This window comes from Apus apus, chromosome 4 (genome assembly GCF_020740795.1).
Source record: "Apus apus isolate bApuApu2 chromosome 4, bApuApu2.pri.cur, whole genome shotgun sequence".
Lineage (NCBI taxonomy): Eukaryota > Metazoa > Chordata > Aves > Apodiformes > Apodidae > Apus > Apus apus.
Window position 1 is genome coordinate 45,423,786 of NC_067285.1, and position 21,762 is coordinate 45,445,547.

Here is a 21,762-nt window from a genome sequence, read left to right on the forward strand (position 1 = left end):
GTGTTTTAAACTTGTGTTGCAGGGGACAGGATGACATTTGTTTTGAGGTGTATATTATAAATGCAGGCTATGGGGGATTTTTATCTGTGGTTTTGGGTTTGGGCACAACCTGTCCCAAGCTCTGGGAGGGTCAGAAACAGCCTCTCACCTGCTGTGAAAGTACAGCCATCTCTGAGCAGCTGGCCACAGCCACTGCTTCAAACTGCATGGCAATACTTTGACATCTCTTAAATATCAGCCTCTTAAATATTGTCTCCCTTTGCTATTTCTGCCTTTCAAGCAAAGAAGCTGCTGTTCTGCCTTGAGGGGTGAAAGCAGGCCCACTGGTTCTTAATTGCCTCCTTCCCCAAGTGACTTAGGAGATTGTTCTCTAACTGGCTGTAATTATCCTTTACTGTAAACTAACCAAAGTACACTCTGATTTCAGTGTTATGTTCATTAGCAAGCGTCCTGGTTTGAATGTTAATGCATTCTGGGAATGTCCAATCTATAAGAATGGACTGATCTGTGTACCAAGTGCTTGTGAAAGACCCTGAGGAACAAATCTGTACCGGGTAACTCATTTGAAATGAAACCTGTGATGTTAGGGACAGAATATTAATAGATGATTGAGTTGCAGAGTGGATGTCTGTGTGAATATCCTTGAAAAGGAAGACAAAGTTTTATTGTTCCCAAAAGAGCTCTTGATGGGCAAGTTGGTCCTGAGTCTGTGCCTGCAGAAGATTTCTCCCCATGCTTGATGTTTGTGGTATGATTTGTTGTTTGAGATGAAGAGGGGGTTTATCCTGTGAGTGAGACTATTGGTGGTTTTACAATGGAAGTGGGCTGCTGGTTTAGCACTGGAGAAACAGGAAGAATGAAAGCTTCCCTTCAGACCTTGACTCAAACATAGTCTATAAAAAGAAGACTCGGCACACGTTCTTTTAACAAAATAATTTAAAAAGAAGTCTGAATCCTAGCAGATGCTATCTCTCTTGTTATTTCCAAGATATGCAGCAGTGTCACTGCCTGGTTTTCAGATGGGTAAATGTGTGCAGCATATGAAAATGAGGCTGAATGCTTTTAACAGTGATGGTTCTGCCATCCAGCTCCTACTCAAGCCCCTGGATCTGGAGTTTTCTGCAGTGTCTCCTACAATAAGCAACGAAGCCTGGCTGCTCTGCCAGGTGCAGGTGGAAAGGTTTGCCTGGTGATGTTGATCACCAGATAATAATGGAGGGGACTTGGTTTTTTTCTGCCTAGGGAGATTTTTCCAGTCAAAAGTGTGATTTGAATTTCCAAGTGTCTCTGTGTGGACACTCTTCTTGTAGTAACAGGGGCTCTTTAACCAATGCAGAATAATAGACTTCCTTAGTGGAGAAAACCACAGCAGGAAAAGATGCTCTCAAAAATGTGCTGGCGGAAAGCTATTGCTGAAAACTTGTTCCACAATTGCCTTTTCAGTTAATTTCCTCTTCTATACAAGCTATTTTTCAGAGCATTTTACCATATATTTCCAGAGGGAGAGAGAGAGCACTTGATCCCTCAGCACAGTGCTCAGATCTCAAGATATCAGGCACTTGCAGTGTCTGGTGCTAGAAATCAGCCCTGATGAGCATTTATACACCTGGTTTGGCTGATTGAATAATCCAAACTACTCTGATGTGCTGCAGTGTTTGAATTGTATCTAAGACTGCTGCTTTTCCTGGGTGTTCTCATACCCCTCAAAATTATCTGGATAGGGAGGCAAATGAATATAGAAGTTGTAGAAACCGAAAGAAGAATTAAGAAACAAAATAGAAATCTGAGTTTAAAAACAAAATGTTTGCTTACTGCTCATGAAAGCATTAGGGTGTTTACAGGAAAGAAACCTCTAGAAAAAAGGCTTGAGAATGTGATGTTGCTTGCTGAGGAACTTCAGTTAATCTCTGAATATGACTATTCCCACATGTGGAAAATTGCAAGGAAATAACTGTCATGCTATTGAGTTCTGTCTAATCTTTCCTGGTTACACACATCATTCAAAATTACTCTGAACGAATCTAATTATGTCCCTGGATACTATAGACTATGAAAATAAGTTTAAAAGAGCCCCTGAAGAACAGTCCATGGGCTTTTCACCATATCAGATGGTTATGTAATTTGCTGAAGTGTAAGTTATGCTTCCATCCTGTCACTGGTCATTTTAAATGCTTATCTGCTGTTCTAATGAAAGTTATCCTGCTAATTCTTCTAAGTCACAATGTGACTGTAACATTTTCAGGCATTTTTCCTTTTGCTCTTTTTGTTATTTTTAAGCATAGTGTCAGTTCTGTGAGATTCAAAAAGACAATCATCTTCTATTGTTCTGCCTATCTTTCAGAAGTAGGAATACAGAAAATGCCCATAAATTATCTTATATATATGCCACATTTATACATATGTATGTCTGTATGTGTATAGGGAAATGCAGTGTAAAACAGGTGTTACCTAGAAATTCAGCTATCTTGGCAGCAAACTTGCTGCAGAAACAGAGATACTTTTATGTAGTTTGAAGGAAGACCCTGCAGTGTGAGGTATAAAATCTCCTTTGTTACCCAGGTGCTCTGGGTGAAGCCCTTGAGCACAGCCTATATAAGCAAGGGGCTGCCAGTACATTCACTCTAAGAGTGACTGTATGAGGCCACTTCCATGGAGCACAGTGTACCTGTCCCTGAATGCATCTGTCTATGTACCTGAGTAAACAGGCTTTTAAAGTACTCTCAGGTGATGGTTTCTGGATCTGTTAGCTACACTTGTGCACTTCCAGCCTTCACTAGGGAATGCAGCTTGCCAGCTTTTCAAGCTGTATCTCTTTTTAAAATCCCATTTGCACATACGTGTATATGCGAAGTTACTCCCCCAGTTTTTGCCTTACCTTCACATCCTTGATGTTCATCCTCGTTCCCTCCTTCCCAACAAAGATGTCATCTATATCAACCAGAATGTACCTATCCAAGGACAGTGTAAGCTTATTCCCTGACAGGAAAGAGAGGGCATCAATGAAGATCAGTTTGTGCAACCAGAAGGTCAAGTTGTTTCCAAACAGGACTCTCTGTATCCCATCATGAAGCCCCAAGTCTTGGATGACAGTGGCATACAGAGCAGCCTTGGGTAGTCCTGCAGGGGGTGGTCTGGAGGTCTGCAGCTCGGTTAACAGCACAGGTTGATAGGTGGAATGGTTGAACTGGAAGACTGTCCAGTCTTCACCGGGCAGTGGACCTTTCTCAACCCTTGGCGCTTTGGTAATGCGCAGCAGGGGAGACTGAGGGTTCACCACACAGTCTTTGAGAGCTACATTATTGTAAAGCAGCAATGGCAGTCCTTTCAGTTTTGTACTGGGGGAGCTGTTCTCGTTGGCTTTATGAAAACCAATGATGCTAACACTGTATTCCACACAGTATTGTTCCAGAAGCTCTCGATTCCACGAATCCATGGATACATACTTTAAAATATTCTCATAAATAACAAGTGTGTATTTTCCTCTTCCATTGTCTGTGAGAGGGGGAATATCCCCCTTAGCTGGCGCGATGACCATGTGATACTGAAATCTACTGGACTCAAGGATGGCTATGATGTCTTGCCCCAGCTGGGAGTACTGGCTTTCCACAAACAGAAGGACAGCGGAATCAGTTTTAGATGGATCAATTGGCTTAGCTGTTTTCAGCCCCGTGGACCTGTATGGTAGAAGCTTGAGGTCTTCACACTCCGCTTCTCCAGTGGTTTCCACGAGGGTCATTTCCTGCTTGTAGCCTGTGTAGAGGTAATAAGCAGAAATGGCAATACTTGCCAAGCAAAAGGTTGCCAGGAGAATGACCAGCGTTCTGAAACTTCTGCGGAGCTTCACGATTAGATTCATCTTTTGCGGGACTTCCAGCTTCTATTTGGCTTGCTGCTTTTTTAGTTCTCTTTTCCTAAAGTGCCATAGGAACAAGGAGATGCAGAGGTGCCAGTTCCCCTCCCAAGACATTCATGTCACCATTGCAGTGCATTTAGGAAGCTTCTGGGGAGCTTGTAAAGCTGTTGGAGTGGCAAGTCAAAGGATCCGGAAATCTGAATTGAAAGAGGTTTTTGCAGAATGCAGCAGCTGCCAATAATCAATGAAGAGGACTCTCAACATGATCTGCAACAAGCAGTGAAAGAGGAGTAAATAAAATCAAATCCATAAAGCAATTAAAAATAGATGTTAATAAAGATGGTGATTGATACTGGTAATCTGAGTTGAGAGGGAAGTTTATGAACAGTTCAAGGAGCACTGTGTTACTTGTGTTCTTGATGTATTAAAATAAGCTGGACTAAACAGCTCTCCCATATTCCTAGGGTATAAAAATAAGGTCTAAAAAAATTTTAGGATGTGTATCTCTTCATTATGGGGATTTATGATCTAAAAATGGTTCATTGCTCTTGCAAATGGGAATAACTAAAGATTGTAGGACAAAATAAATGTTTGTGAAATGTTGGGCCATGTTCTATTTTAAACTCGGACTACGTATTTTAAAAGGGGTGACAAATTCTGTGTTGGACTGTGAAACTAATGAAACCGAAGCAAGGGACATGAGAAGACTAAGAAATTATCCTGGTAATTGTAGGAGTACTTGCTCCACTTTCGCTCTCCCCTCGAACTGCACTTCTGTCTGTTTGCTGGGTTCCCACTTCTTATGAAACCTCCAACTAAGATTTTTATAGAAATAAAACTGGATGAAGCAGAGCATCCTCTGTGAGGCTGTATTCCAGTTTTAGTGATGTTGATGAGTCCCTCAGCCCTACTCGGAGGGCTTATGGGATCAGGAGCACAGCTCTCCGCGGTGTGGGCAATCTCCCCCCAAAACAACTAATTGCCACAAGCCTTAATTTTGTTAGCTCGAGACAGGCAGGTACCTTGTAAGCAGTAGTTAAAACCCCCTCTTGGACTCGGCATCTTCTACTTGCTTTCAACACTAGAGGGCAATATTTTCTTGCTTTTTAGCGGACAGCACCTGCTCTCACCTCGACTCGGTGCAGACAGCCCTGCCTGCAGGCAAGCTCTTTCCAGAAGGGTGTCAGAATTCCTCAGGGAAGGTCAACCACCTTAATTAAGACTCTCGATTTAAAAAATATTATCTAAAAAGATCATAAAACATTATATATATAAAAAACAACCCAACAAGACTTGTGCTCTTAAGAGATGTGCCACTAAATCTGAATACTTAAAATCCCAGTCTACACCTGTAGCACAAGGGAACAGTGTGCAAGGAAACCTAAAATTGCACATTTATTTTCCTAGCTGTTCTGTCCCCGCTAAACCTCCCAGGTGCTGGCATTGTAAGCTGTCAAATTAATACACTTCATGAGCCAGGTCTTTGCTGCTGCTATAACTTGTATTAGTAAAATATGAATAGCCCTTGATTTTATTCCAACCAAAACAAAAATAGGGTCTTCAACTGAAAATATTTGATCTGAGTAACAGTGCTGAAATATTTTCCAATTAAAATATTAGATTTAATGTAAACTAATATGTATATGCAGATGTTAAAAAAATAGTGCAAGTAGTCACATATATCTAGATATCTAAATAGTAGAATTGATAAGGAATTTAAACTTGCAGAGGGAAACCTGGTGTTGGAGCAGCTCTCTTGAATTTGTGCCTTGTGTTTGAATGGCTCTGTTGAACTGAATACTGTTCAGCAAGAGGAAAAGTAGTGTGAAGTAATTAAAACTTATGAAAATAAATCAGCTCTATTAGCCATTAGTGGGACATTTTCCAAGGCATAATTGGAAGATAAGTTCTATTTGTGCTTTTAAAACTCTTCCCCTTAAATTTCACCAGCTTTATATTCACTCAGAAATTCAAATATCTTTGGAGTATTTCTGTGCCATATTAATTTGTAAAATGTGAAAACAGACCTTATTTCATAATTAGGCTCACTAATGTAGTTTTACTTTAAAAAATGGTGCTAGAGGCTCTGTGTTCCTGTGGTCACTGGGCAGTATTCATTTGACTCTTTGGGGGAAAGCCCAGAGATGGGTACAGTTGATCGAAGAATCAAGGTTACATTCATCCAGAGTTGGTCCTCCAGTAGATATTGAAACTGGCTTTCTAAACATGAGGTTTTTTTCCCCAGAAAGAGCAGAACTCTGCAATATAGCTCTGCTGTGATGCCACAGCTGTCTGCAGGAACTGTAATTTTATTTGGCTGCTTGAATTAAAAAAAAAAAAAAAAACAGGTTTAAAAATTGCTGCCTCCTTTCTAAATAATACTTCCTGCTTCCCCATAAAAAAATGCATTTGATTGATTATTAAAGCACACTGATTTTGAAGGTGATTGAACGGGAGATTAGGACTCAACAATAGAAAACTGAGAGCACAGCAGTGAAGAGAAACAGCCTCTTATTAATACCTGGTGTTAACATTGCATCAGGAATTAGAGCTGATTCTCTCATGGTCCACTTCCTACATGCTGACCTTTTCCCAGGGCTTAGTGATTTGACAAGCATCTTGACCAAATTAGGAGCAACTCATCAGTGGGGGGAACATGGACACTGCAGAAGGTGGCTACATATTGCAAAGGTAGCTGTTAATTGCTAATGAGGGAAAGCAGAAATAGTGAAGTTATTGCCTGGATAAATAGGGAAAACTCCATTAAGAGTGAGAGTTGCTGCCTTCCACTATCTATCAGTAGAAATGGGTGATAGGTGGGCAGTTGGGTGTGGGTGGGAGGCCACTGGTGAGTACTGGGTGCATGGGCTGCCAGCCTGACCTGCCCCGTGGGGCTGCTGTGAGCTCCTCTCCTCCTAGGTAGGCTGAGGATCTCTGATATAGTGCAGCTTGTGAAAAGCAGAGATGTGGCTGCTGAGCTCACAGTTGTGTTTATCCAAGCTATGGATCAAGCCAACAGACTTCACACGTTCAGCGGGTGCAGAGTGTGTTGTTAATGACAGCTCTGAGCAGAGGAGCAGGACACTTCTTGTATCACCACAGTGTGGTCATTTCTGGTCTCCTGCCTGCTCCCGGGTGCCAGTCTGCCTGGAAAGCTCTATGGATAATTTATCTGGAGGCAGGCCAGAGGTTTCCTCTCATCTCATTCCAGCATAAATCAGAATTCAGAATGTCTTTATTTTCTATATATAAATCTTCCCTTTAGGCTAAAAAAAAAAATAATAAAAAATAATAATGTAAACTCTTTCCTCTTCCTTCCTTTCTAAGCTGGTGTGACTCCTGCCATTTATTAGCAGCCCAATGATCCATGATACCTACTTGCTACTCCTTCCATATGGCTGCTCATTCAATACTGAAATGAGCAAACTGATCTGAGTGAAAAATTACTCCTTTAGAAATTTTTTTTTTAGAAAAAAACCATTAGACCATTAGAAAAAGTTCAGGGTTTCTGCAGAAAAAAAAACACCACAGTTTTTTGCCTTTTTTTTTTTTTCCTCAGAAGTTTCCAAAAGTCTTCTTTACCCAGCCCATGCAACTTGGGTGCTGCTTGCAAGTAATGTTTTCTTTCTCAAGCTTAACAAATTTGCAATGTGTTTTGTGTTTGTAGAGGTGGCTTTCCTCGTGAGGAATGTTGGTAATAACTGCTGGTAGCTTACCACAATGTTTTAGAAAACTTTTTTACCTAGGATAAGGACAGCTGCTCAGCTGATAAAAGCTGTCGTAGGTCATCCAACTCTGTTCTAATTCTCTTTTACAATTTCTGAGTGGAGAGGCTGCTCAGCACATTCACCTCTTTTGCTTGTTTTCAGTGCAGACATCTGTAAGTTAAAAGACACATTTTTTCAGTATTTTCAGCAGTTAGATCAGTCTATAGTGCACATATGGTCTTGTGTGATTCCAGAAAGCTAAATGATGCCAGAGGTTGAGGTTGACAATCAATGAACATAAAACAGTGTTCAAAATACCTGAACTTGTGCACTAATGAAAGCTGGCATGATCTTATGCATGAAGTAATAATTGGAAGGTAGTTCTTTGACCCTTTTGACTCTTCTTTCTTTGCCTTTAAACTTTTCCAGCTGATTTCAAAACTTGGAGCTTTGAAAAGGTTCTTTGGTGGAAAGGTGACTAAAGGAATATTTGGAGATAGGTTTTAAAAATCTGCATATTCTCACACGTGTACACATGCTCACCCTCCCCTCCTGTTATGTGTATAAGGTAGTTGGGAAACATGGAGCAAAGGTACTTAGCAAGTCTGTAAACTCTTCACTTGTGATAAGCTGGCAACATCTGATTGCTGGGGACAGATTCATGCAAAGCTAACAGTTTATCTCACTCCAGGACCACCAAACTGGTCTGTTTTTATCATGGTTAGTGCTGTCAAATGTGATTTGTAGCATACAAATGGAATGGTTTTCTTTATTTTCAGTGTTTTACTAGTCTTCTGACTGAGTAGGGGAATTGTGATTAGAGAGAGCCTTGCAGTAATTATTTCTGTTCCTTTAATACTTCCAAAGTTGTGCAGATAGCCACCCTTGACTTGCCGCAAATTTCCCTTTCTTTGAACACACGATAGATGTGCTGCTCTAACAGCACGTAAGCAGACATGTTGTGTTCTATTTAACTCATGTGTGATCTGAAGTTGCTGACCCACTGTGGTTTTTTCTTATTGATGCTTTTAGACATACTACTATCACCTCTGCTGACACAACCACTCCCCCAAAGTTATTCTACATGAATTGGTGGGACGCTTTCACCAATGGGAACTAAAGAGGCTACAAGGCAGTTTTTTGTTCTTCATGCAAATCCTTTCTCACAGAATTGTTCTCTCTTTTGATTCTCCACCACATATGTAACACTCCACACTGCTTAACTCCTGGTAGAAATTTATTCTGAGATTCAGCCAGGCCACATTGCTGGTGAATGTTGCCTGATGTTCAGGCTCAGCAGTTCTTTCTTCTGACCCATTAACTTCTAACAGTCCCACGGTCATTTGGACCACCCAGAAATGCACATAAATATCCCATCTGTGAGGCTGCAGCCACATTTCCTCCAGTTGTCACAATGTATCCTTCTCTAACATGTGAGAAGCTTTGAACATAAGCAGTTGTAGTATTTCCACAGAAATTGCTGACTGCAGGTTTTTCTTGTCAGGTTTGGAAGCTCCTTGACATCAGTAATAATTGAAGTACAGGCTTAGGAGGACCATGCACAAAGAGAGAACCTATATGTATATGTTTCTTGCCAGAGTGGCTGTAGTCACCATTACAATGAGTAGGTGTTAATGACCCCATTCATCTTTTGTGCAGCTCCATCTGTGGCAAAAATATTGTGTAGTGATATCAAAGTATTTCACTTTATCAAAATACACAATCTTTTGATGTCATTAGGCAAAACACCTTAACATTTTGGCCAGATTTAAATAAAAAAAAAAAATAAAAGTACTGTCTCAAAGCTGTTTCTGATAAATGTGTCTATCTTGCCTGGGTGATGGTAATAAGATCTACTATTTTTTACCTGTAACTCACCAAAAATACAAAAAAGATAAACAGGATTATTCTTGGGTACAGACCCGACTCTTCCTAGGTCATCTGGCAGACCCATGGCTGAGCAGGAAACAAGAGCCACTTGCAGTTGAAAAATGCCCTTCAACACGTAGGTGTCTTCACAACCCTCACGACTTCTGTAGAAATGTCATTGAGCTGCCAAGGATGGAAAGAAGGTTTTGGGAGCTGATCTGAATATCAGAAGCACTGCTTAGGTCATGATGGCAGAGCCAATTGTCACAGCAGAAAGCTGTAGCTGAAAACACAGCAGAGATTCCCATGGTACAAAGTTGTGCGAGACCTACAGGATTCCTTGGACCTGGTGCTTTGTTTTCCCAGTGGGATTAATGGAGAGTGCAGAGGTGATGAACATCCTATGATTGCCCCTGTCCTTTTGAATGAAGCTGGTGAAGAAAAGTAGGCTTTGTATGTCGTCTTGAAGCAGCCTGCAAAACATTTCTCCTGGCTTGATGCAACAAACGTTCTAATCTTGCTTGTTTAATGGCTCTTCATCACTTTTCAATTCATAGTTTAGTGCTTCAGGGGAAGTCAATTTGAATTTGTTTCACTTTTCAGGTAATACTTATGTGAGATGCTGTATCAGATGTTTTACAGTCTATCTATTCTGTTACTAGCTTCTACTTTTATAAGGCTGTCAGTTGGCTGTCCACTTTCAATAGATAGACTTGGGTTGTGAAATCAGGTGAGAGACAATGTTGGTGCAGTATAGTGGCTGCTTAACTAGAATCCTAAAAGTTAATCAGTGCAATAGTCAAACTCTACATATTGTTGGTTCATATGTCAAATCTAAGGCATTAAAAAATATTTTTTTTTATACTTCTATTAGCATCTAAATAACTGCAGATCTTCTGGATCTGTTTTGAAAATTTACCAAGGATTACAGATTTGCTGACTAGCTTTGCCACTTTACCTTTTGGAGGTTTCTTACGGAAGTTTTAAAAGCTCTTTTTTCAAGGAAGAGAGTTTTTGCCTACAAGACATAATCATGGGCTCTGGAATAGCTTCTTAGAAGTTAAGCCCTTTAGTCTTTAAATTGTTTGGGTTTTCTTTTTTCAGTAGTTAATGCTGTCCTGCACTTTCTGTTTTCCTATTGCTTTTATGGGACCTAAAAACGGTTGCCACCATACAGGATAATTAAAATATCAATGACAATATATTTCACTGCATAACATGTTTTGTGGTATCTGTATCCTGTCACTGGGATTGTTGTGAGAAAGTCTGATGTGGTCACATCTGTGCTAGGAATTAAAAGGAGGCCACTAACTTATTTCAGAGAGGCTGTTGCTGTCACTTAGTAATGATCTATTACTACTGCAAAGGAAGTCTATTTAAACCCAGATAACAAAGACTTTGTATCTAAACCCTTAGAGCAGCACGTTTACCACATGAAATTTCTACAGAGGTTTATTTTGAGTTTACTCAAGCCAGGTTCCAGCCAGCCAGAGACTGGTTTCAAGCTCTGGCTACATCAACTCTCATTATAACAGCTTCCCTATATTTACTCTAAGTAAATTCTATTGGAGTCCTGTCTCCCCATCTCTGTCATTGGTGGCTGAAGGACTTTGTTATAATTGAGAGAATGATGTAGAATACAAGGTGAGTGTGTTTGGTCCCAGAAACCTCTGATCAGAGCAGGTATGTGGGCTAGAGCCATCAGCACTGGTGACAACCTGTCAAGGCTGAGCCTGAAAATAGTGTTAATGGCTTTCAAGCAAAGGAAAGTGAGCAGAGTGAGTGAAGACGGGATGACCTTTCCCATGCCTCTTTTTGTCTGTCTGTGTATGCTTCTTGGACCTCCAAACAACATTGTTCTGAAGAGAAAAATTCAGTCATCTCCACCTTGCTCATAAAATGCTTGCATTTATCAGTGCTTTATTACATGACAGTTTGGGGACAGGATATTGAGTTTATAACATCTCTCCTATCTTTTCCATATATATATATATATATATTTAAATTGCTTAAGTTAGAGCCTTAATGTTAGACCAGATTCCAGGTAGTACTTCAGAAAAAAAGTTGTTTTTTTTTTAAACTGGTATGATTAGCTTTTTGTGGGAACCAGTTATGGCTGCACATTATCCTTGTCAGTAAAACTAATCTAGACAGAGAAACTTGATCATGTACTAAAAATACTACAATACCCAACAGACTATATCTCACTTGAATATATTTAAGTATTTCAGACACTGCCAAGCAGACAAGATAGCCCAAGGAAGTTTTATGGAAGATGTATGAATACAAATCCAACTGTTTTTTTTTAATCTTGAAATGAGTAGATGGGGATTGGTTGCCTATTGAGAGGGAAAACGCTTAGTGGTGGGAGGGTAAGGCAGGGAGTTGAAACTTTTGAGTTCTGTCTCTTTCTGCCACCAGCATTGTCTTGTCCTCTGGAGGCCACTGATCTTTTTTCAGTGCTTCAGTTTTCCTGTCTGCATGGTGGGGATAATGCTCCTTCCTGCTTTTACAGGGACATTAGCTGTGAAATGTTCTAGGATGATTCACATGTGCTTCAAGTGTGCATAGCATGGATGTTGCAAACAGTGCATTTAAGAAAGCCAGTGCAAAATTCATAGTTTCATGTGCAGTCCAATGTATTTGCAGGACTTGCTCCCCTTTTTTTATTCTTCATACCCCGGTTAATCTTCTTTATGTTTATTTCTGCCACTGTTTTTGGGACTTCTCTTGGAGAAGCCGTGTTGTCAGTCAAGTGAAAGATCTTTTGAGGTTGCTGGTGTGTCATCTGTGACATACAGATGCTGTTTTTCTTTTGGTTCAAAAATATAAACAAACATTTCCTCTCAAGAGATCTATGTTTTGTCTAGATAAAATTAAATTTAGAAATGCTACTAGTAGGATAAGGGTCTTACTTGGTAATTCAAGGGACTTGTTTTGTTGAGTCACGCTAAGCTCGGAGACTGGAACTAGAACTAATAACGTTAGAGGGATGTGATAGAATAGAGAGGTTTTGATTAACCTGTTGGTTTTCTGTGAAAAATCTTTGCTTACTGAACTACTGAGGCATTAACTTACTTTTGGGAGGAGAGGGGAGCTGGAATTAAAAAAAAAACAACAACAAACAACTGGTTGTCAAAACCTTTCTGAATATACTGCACCTGCACCAGGATGGAATTAATCAGGGTTCTTTACATTTCTCTTCTCTCCTATGGACTGGGTGCACAACTAGACCATGTTTTCCAAGATGCATCTCCAGAATGCATCTTGGAAGAGGAAACCCAGCCTGGCTTTCTGGCTTATGGAAGGGGCTTACAAGCCAACAAAAAGATGTCTTGTTAGTTGACACAATGATACACTGTAATCCATGAAGTTCTGTTTTAGACAATATATACATATATTTTTAATTTTCTGCCTGAACATAAATATTTTCCATGAAGGAAACAGGCTTTCTAGAGGTACTTGAGTTAAAAATCTGACTATGAAGAATGACTGCTGCTGATTGATGTGGGCATGTGGAGCTTGCTCTAAAGCTGATGGACAGTTAAGTTTTATGAAGTCTGAGAGTGTCAAGTGTTTTGAGGCATGCACAGCTTGCTGTGCTTGTCCCATGGACAGCACCTCCTGCAGAAGTCTCTTGATCTTTAATTTCGATTTTTTAACTAGAAATTATAATAATATATACTTACTAAAAATATACACAGGTTATTTAGAAATAGTAAGGTATGGGGAAGCAAGTCTCAGTTTATGTTCTGTCAGAAGTTTGAGAATCACTGCTGTTCAGTTACCAATGAGAGAGACCTTGAGAAGGAGGAACAGTTGCTCTGTCAATTCAAATAAAAACTGGACTTGCAGTTGCTACTGGTATTCACTGGTTTGCAGAGGAAGTGATTGCACACTGTGTGCATGCACGGTTCTACCCATAACAGTGCCATCATGGGGGGGTAGAAGAGTGAAAGCTTTTAAGCTGGCAAAACAAATACACACTATATTAAAATAATATTAATAAAACCTATGAGATACTGAAAATCAAGTGACCGGTAAGTGTCATTCTATATGTTACCCAGAAGCCCAGATGCTACTGCATTTTCCTCTCCTTTCCAAAAATTTCTCTGTGAACAACTGACCACTTGCTCTCCCCTCTGGTGATTTAGGGGATGATGAATATCCCAGTGGGAAAGAATAAATTCAAATAATGCCCTGAGGCTCTGGAACAAAAACTCTGGCCTTTTCCTTGCAAAATACAGTCCCATGCAAAAGGAAAGGATGTTGAACAAAACATCCCTTGAAAGTAGAACATAGAGGTGGGTGCATATTTCATGACAGACTGTTTTAACTTTCCCAACAGTTGCTTCTTTTATGGCCAGAAGCTACTATTAATTATTGATCAGAACACTTATTTATACACTAAAAGCTAAATGCAATCCTTTCAGTGGAAGCCTGGCAGAGTGCTGGTTGAAATAAGTAGCTGTGGATGGTCCTTGAGGAGGTTATATTTCGTTCACAGTTGTGCTCAGGGAAGAGCCCGTGCACATTGTTCTGCCTGCTGTGTGTCTGCTAATTATATGTATGTGTGGGAGATAAAACCCCAGCCGTTAGTAACACCCTGTAGCTTTGGATACCTCCGCTCTTATCATTGGCTGTGTGTGCGTTCACTCATGGGCTGTGGCAGGTTCTCCTCATCCTTTGGCTATGTAAGGACTAACTCTCAAGTTGCAAGATGGTTCTAGCTTGAATTCTGCAACAGCAGCCTTGAGTGCCAAATGTGCACTCGGTAGGTTGAGCTGTCCTGTGGCCTGGGACAAATACATCAGCAGCTCCACCTGAGCAGGTTTTAAATTGCTGTCTCCTTATACTGTGTGCTTTGGGGCTGTGCTTGGGAATAACTTGTTTTATTGTGTTTTGGGGGAGGAAAGGAGCTGGTGTGGTAGGATCCATGTGATATGGAGAAGCAGGGAAAACAAAAAACTTCCCCGGGTTGTGAAGGGCAAACCAGAAAATTCAGCAGGTTTTCCCTTGCCCAAGCTAAGTAAGCCAAACAGTTCTTTTTTTCATCAGCTTCCAAGGCAGGAGTGAGAACTTTTCCTTTTTGCAGTTTTTCTTGTGACAGAAGCCCACCCTGCCCTGACTTCTAATTCTTTAGTTGCTCTGGCTCTGCAAACCTCATCCTTAGAGTAGAGGAGGGCAGATGAATTTGCTCCACTTGTCTGTGCTTGGAGAAAGCAGTTGTGACCCTTCCTGTAGCCAGAAGGAAGGAAATAGCTTCAAGTACTTCTCTGTTCCTCTCTGAACTGAGTTTAAATCAGCACAATACTTCTGGTGCCAATGTGTTTTCTTCATCAAATGCTGACATGGTTTCTACAATGTTGTGCTGTTGCCATGTGATTCTGGTGGCATTACTGTTTAGATAAAATATTATTAGTTTTCTATAGCAACTGTTAATTTCAGCAGAAGCAGTGATTTCAGTGTAATTATTACTGACACTAGTTGTAATAAATGTTTTGGATTGACATGCATGGTTTTCATTTTCTTCCAGCATATGATTTTTTTAATAGCTTAAACAATTTTTCTGATTTAAATGTTGACATGGGTGGAAAACTAATGTGTTTGTATCTAGCACTGCTCTAGGAGGCTTATACTTGAGGAGGGGTATTGCTTTGATGTCTCAATAGGAGAAGCACAGTTGTTGCTGTGATATGAGCGTTCTTCAGCCTTTCTGAAAATGTGAGACAGGGCACTTTAACTTAATGCTCCAAGCAATTTCCAGCAGAGATCCTCCTTCTCCCATAGTCCAGTCTCTCACTCTGCTCTAATGGTTCTCACCTGCATCCCAGGCCTGAGAATAAGGAATATGCTAAACTGCCACCTTACACTGCACTCCTTAATCCTTGCAAATGATTTGAAACAGACTTGTCTCACCTTGAAATTGGAGCCCTTGGCTCATCCTTAGTGCCCTGTTTCTGAAATGACTCCAACAGGCTTAGGAAATTGCAGCTTTCTGCACAGTTCTGAGTTATCTTTTCCTTCAGCTGCCCAGGCCCCAGCCTGTAATGCTTTGCTGCTCTTAGCCCAGGGTTTGCTTTGTCCAGAAAAGAACATTTTGCAAGTATGGAAAGTAGTTTCTTGGATGCACCTAAGAAGCTGAAGCATTATGAGAGGTTTGCAAAGCAAACACTTGATGGAAGCGAACATCAGTGAATTTATGGGGCTGAAGCTAAGCCAGCCCTACAGTCATAGAGTTAGTCAAGTCAAAATTGTAGGCTAAATCAGAAAGATTTGGAAGAGAAATGATCTTATTTAAAATATATATATTTAAAAAATTATGATCTTTGTCTTATTTCTTGTAGAGAAATGAAATGAAAAACATATTTCTGGTGGCATTTGGTTAAATGTAATTTTTTGTTTAGCTAACTGAAAACCCACTCACAGCCACTAGTAGTTTCTCAGGATTTTCTTTGACCAGTATTGTAAATTTGCAAATTTGGGTTTGCAATATGTGGCCATGTTTTCCTTTAAGTATCTCATTATACTTCTGAGATAATTCCTGTACTGTAAGCATTCAAAAAAAAAATAATCTTGTAGCATTTTTCTCCCAGCCGAATGATAGTTGGACTCTAGAAAAGCTCATAATTCCCTGCATGCTGCTACATCAGCCAAGTTTGATCAATGTTATTACAAAGAGCAATATAGCAGATAAAACAACCTCTAAACATCCATAAAGTTTTAATAGGACTCCAAAAACTTTATAGTGTGAGTTAACAGGGTGTTCAGACTGAAATGGGAGTATATGTGAGGTTATATATGTGTGTGTGTGCACAAGAGGTCAGTCACTCAGACATTCTGCTCTGTGCTTTAATATAACCTTTTGGATTTGATTTACTCCAATAAAATGAAAGCTAGAGAAATGTTTCTAGAGCCTCACAGAAAACAGTGGTGTCAACAAGACATTCAGATACTCCTGCTTTTATTTCTGAGGCTTTCAGACATGAGTTATGAATAAAAAAAATGGCCACGTTCTGAGGAAATGGTACAAAAACTAATACACGATCTTAAACTTCTGTACAGAACAATGTTGTTAGGAGCATCTAATCTAATTAAGCTCATCATAGTCTTTGAATTTATATGATTCAGAAGAAAACTGGAAGCCAGGAATTTCCTTAGTTAAATGCCACTTGGCATTTGCTCCTCACCCCCCCCCCCTCAACCCCTTCCCCTCTTCAGAGCAGCATTTCGGAAGGCGAGCCAGGCAGTGCAGCTTGGCTGATGGCAAAATGTGCATGATGAAAGTCTTACAGACATGATGCATGGGGCAAGGCAGGAAGCACCTGGCAACATTGCCAACTATTTAAACTTTATGAGCAAGGAGATTCTGCTGTTCTTCCACAACCTGAAGATCCCTATAGCAGGATGATCAGAATTTAAAACTACTAAAGAGAAGGGGTGAAAATGACTCATATCTCTTTTTATCTTTTGGTCTGATAACAGTCAGAGATAGAAGCAGCAGAATAACCTGCTACACGGGGTAGGCCAGATTCTGCAGCATTTATTCACAGGTCCAATCATTGTGATTAAGAGCTGCAGAAGTTAGTAAAAATCATATGGTACACTCCCTGGGGAAAAGAGAGCTTAATCAGTGTGGGTTTTGTATGCATGTGTGTGGTTACATTAGTGGAGTGCTTGTAGGAAGAGATCTCTGAACGTTTCTCCTCTGAGTGTTTATTCCCAGCAATGACTTGGAGCTGGAGTGCCAGCCCTAGGATAAAAACACTGGGCTGCTGCTGGGCTCTGACTCTGTAGTCATCTGAAGAGCAAACACTGATTCCTCCAGTTTACCTCTTACTACCTGAAACAATCCTTGCTTCCACACTACATGCTGCTTTTTAAAAAATAAGTAAATAAATGGTGCTGATGGCCAGTTTGGCTATCAAACTGCTGGAAGAGAGCAGATCTGCAGGTCTTAGCTTCCTCACAGGAGAATTACTCTTCAACTAGTGCAGGTTTACTATATATCCACAGAAAGCTTTCACACTGTCACTGTAATACACTAGTTTTGCTTAACTTTTCTAGATGGTAGGAAATAGAAGAAAAGTACATGGAGAAGGCTAAAGAAGCATTGCACCCTTACCCTCTTTTTCCCCCCCTCACATAACTTCGCCTGCTGTAACTTGTTGTTGGATAGATTCAGTCAGACAACTGCTTCCCCTCGGAGGGAGCCCATCCGTTTGCACCGAGGGCACTTGCATGCAAACGTGGCACAAGACTAGCTCAAACTTTCAAATAATGCTGTGAATGCCCGGCTCTCGGCAGCTTTCTGAAGCACGCACTTTACATAATTAGGTTCCAGGCAAACCACTTTACACACCATGTGGACATTTATACCTGCTCAGGAGCTGTTTTCGTGCCTCTGAGTACAGGCACTGTCTATGTGGTTTAATGAACATCTACCCAGAAGTAGAGACAAATGCAGCAATACGTGCAGAAGGTGAACCAGAGCTTACCTAGAGAAGAATTTCTCTTCCTAGCGTGCAGGAAAGAAACATCTGCTATTCAAACCTCTTCACATGGCTCCAGGTAAACTAGGGAGAGTTTTCAATTGCTAGCAGCTGCCTGAGCAGCATCCCGGGAAGGGTCCTCTTGCTCCAGCCCCGGTAACTGAACTCTCCCGGCACAGTCACATCTCGTTTATACACAGACTGTCCTTTTCAAACCAAGCAGCCAGCTGGAATGATTCAAACCTTTGTTCGGCACAACGTTAAAAACCCGGCTTCCTTCTTGGACGTGGGGATGACACCGGGGAGCGAGCAGGCGGCCGCAAAAAAGGCGGCGAGAACTGTTCGATGGCCCGAAGCCCGGCTGCTCCCGCTCCTCCTGCCAGCGCTGCCGCCGGAGCCAGCCGCCCGCTCCCTCCTCTCTCCCGGAGTATCGAGGAGGCTTTGCAGGCTGGTGATTGGCAGAAGCGGCCGATTCCTCCCGCTGATCAACCCCCGGTACTTCCAAGGACTCGGAGCTGTTCTGATGTCATTCCAGCATCAGGATCGGGGAGGGGGGGGGGGGGAAGCTTCAGGCGAGGACGCGGCGACGGAGGCTAATTCGGAGATGATCTGCATTCCCCTCCCGACCGCCGCGATTGATTAGATGCTCTGGGAGGATTTGCATAATCTGTCATTGTGCAGTTGGACCACCTCCCTCTGCCTGCCCAAAATGCGGGAGGAAAATGCCACTTGCAGCTTCTGGCTTTACACCTGGAAGTCTGCACCTGAGTGCCTGGGAAAAAGGAGAAGTTGAAGGAGTCATTTTCCAGCAGCAGAACGCTTGAACCCCCAGCCCCCTTTCCACCATCCCCAGATGCTAAAGGAGGCTCAAGAAAAATCACAATACCAGAAGACTACTTGGTTCCTACTCTTCATTAGGTCACTGACAAGATCACCTGGTCCAACAAAAAGGTGGCTTTTAATGCATGGCCAAAACGATGCAGAGGTCACCCAGCAAGCAGGTTACAGGTGACCCCCCTGACACCGCCTCTGGATGGACACCAGCAGACAGGTGCCACTCAGGGGTGCAATGTATTTTCCTACTATATGTGACATAAAGTCCACCTATTTGTTGCATAATTTCTTCTTAAAATTCTTTCATCCAGCTAGAGAGGAAGCCTGCCTTCATAGCCAAGAAATATGATTGTTATGCAACCTTAAATTATATTATAGAGGAGAAATGCAACACTCTCTATATTAAAAAAAATTAGATTTTATACCAATCTAATTTTCAGTTCTTGCCAGCTTGACACCTTTCACTCCAAAACCCTTCTTTGTGTGATACACCTTGGAATTGAAATTCAGTCAATTCTGTGCAGCAAATGTGAGGAGAAAATAGTTTTGTTCAAGGAGACTGGAACAAACCCATTCTGAGATGATGAATGATGCTGTAAACTCAGATTTGAATCATAGGAGGGTCAGTTCAACCTTTCGTGTTTCCAAAATGCTGTAAATAAATGGTGTTCCATGCAGTTTACCATTTCCATCCTTCAGCTGGGACCTTCTGCATGAAGAGCTATTTTCTCTCTGTGAATATCCAAGTTTTGAAGACGGTAGATATTCCTAACTGGGGACTAATTTATTCCTTCTGTCTACATTAGAAGCTGAGGGAAAATTAAAATTCAAAGCATGTCTCAGTCATTTCCTGCAATTTCTAATTACAAAGCAGTCACTGGGGGTCCTTTAAAAATGCCTTACACCTGGGGCTGGCTCTGGATTTGGGATTTGTTTTCCAAAGATGATTACAAGGTTGGCTGGGGGGGTTCCATTGCAACTGGGAGGCAAATGGGTGCTTCCTTGCACCCTGTACAAACATCAGAACTTAAGTCAGAATGCAAACTAAAACCTCCACATCAAATGAGGGAGTCTTTTCCCAACATCAGGAAGGATTCTGATGCAATTAGTGGAGAACTAAAAAAAAGAAAAGAGTTTCCAATTACTAGTCTGAGGGCACAGAAAGAACAAGCCCAGTTGTCTTCCTCTTTCTACTTGTAGGCTTGACTCCTTGCTGTACTTTTAGCACTGGAGCCATCCCTGCAAGCAGAAAAGTTTGGCTGTGGGGTGCAAATGTCCTGCAGGACAGTTCTCGGCTGTTGCCAGATGTGGTAGGATCTACCAGTTGTGGTAGGAGTCACCATCAGCTCTTTTGAAGCTGCTGGCCCAGATGTTCCTAGGGCTGGCCAGCCGCCAAGCTGTTGTGCATGCTATTAGGAGTGTATTTTATTTCAGATGCTAAAGTTACTCTTTGAACTTAAATCCTTGGCTGAAGAGCATGCCATGCTAGATGGATTCAAGGTGAAGCCACACAGCTCTTGATTAGTGCTGCCTCAATATCTGTTTGCTTCATTAGCAATTCATTTTAAGTGGGGAATCAGGCAAGTTAGGATGCCGGGGTCTGCCCTCATTAGAAATGCATGGAAATCAGTTGACAGAATTGCTCCAGCTCTCTTTATGTAACAAAAAGAACATGCGAGCCCTGGGGAACAAGTGAGCACAACTTGAATTTTTACTTCTCTCTCCTTTGGGTAGTTGCAAGAATTGAGCTCGTTTTGCTCAGACGCAAATGCACACCGGTTACCTAGAATGTCCTTCCAATTGTGATGGTGTCCTTATGCTCTACTTTATGGAAAAATGTACAAAAATGAAAACAGAACTGCAAGAAACAGCAATTAAGTCAGGACAGAGAGAAACAGTAAGAGAAATTGTAGTAATAAAACACCATAATAACGAGTTACCACATTTGCACTGAAATCCTTGCCACAGGAAGTGTTCTCCTGGATCTTACCTGCAGCACGGATTTTGCATTAACTGCTGGAAATTCTGTATTAGTTAATACTTGTGTGATTTAATTTCCCCCTGTATAGGCAGGAAATTGTCACTATCCATCCCTCCTATGTCAGTAGCTCAGAAGTTATAGATATAACCTACCAGTACTTTGCCCAAAACTAGTATCACCTTTCTGGAACATCACTTTTTGGTTTATAACTGTGAGTTTGGGGTGGGGAGGGAGACTGCTGGTTGTCTTATTTTCATTGGTTTTTGTGTTATTTTTACTTCAGCCTCTCTAGTGAAAGTGAGTGTTGCTTTGATTCCGTCTATGTTTTGTTGGAGTTTGGCTGCATTGCAAGACATTCAAATGCTTTGCTTTTCTAAACCTGGTGCCTTCACATAGATTCTCTACCTAGCACTGTGTAAGCATAACTAGACTTTGAATCAGTTTATTTTTTCAAAAGAACATCTGCATTTATGGTAAAGGCAACTGCTGTAAATTCAGCATCCCTCTCCTGTTTAGATGCTTAAATTCAAGTTCTAGTGCTCCTAGTTACCTATTCTAAGTACTAGGCTGTCAGTACAGTGTCTGCATAAGTATTTTTAATGTGTTTATCTTCACAGCATGTTATGAAGTAGAAAAAACAATTCCTGCAGTTCTTTGCTTAGAAAAATGATGCAGAGCAAGCAAATACTTTCAGAAATTAATACATATCTTCTATGGTACCTCCCTAGCTCACTCTTCTAGACTACTTGAGAACTTTCACTGAAATATTTGTTCTGTTGTTACATCAAGCTTTTGCTTTCTCTGACTGCCCCCAGTTTTCTCACTGGTTATTACTGTGCATCTGATGCTCAGATGATGCTCTGACTTTAACAGCTACTCCCTACTTCTCCACTCAAAAACTACTTTGTAGCATGAAGGCCACACTTCAAAATTAAGTAGACTACAATACTTTTGACTCTTTTGGCTGAAGACATCTTGACAGTCTTTATTGAAAGAAAGATGGCTTTTGGCACTTACATTCATAAT

General features: G+C 41.1%; 1 protein-coding gene across 1 annotated transcript in view; it reads right to left on the reverse strand.

The window, feature by feature from the left end:
* The window catches only part of LOC127383685 (bifunctional heparan sulfate N-deacetylase/N-sulfotransferase 4), a 100,423-nt gene extending 82,085 nt beyond the window's left edge, over positions 1–18,338 (reverse strand). The window contains exons 1-2 of the mRNA XM_051616992.1: positions 17,928–18,338; positions 2,876–4,120 (exon numbers count right to left, since the gene is read on the reverse strand). Of these exons, the coding sequence (XP_051472952.1) occupies positions 2,876–3,856 (981 nt within the window). The 5' untranslated portion in view covers positions 3,857–4,120; positions 17,928–18,338. The remainder of the gene's footprint in view (positions 1–2,875; positions 4,121–17,927) is intronic.
* Positions 18,339–21,762: the final 3,424 nt, after the last annotated feature.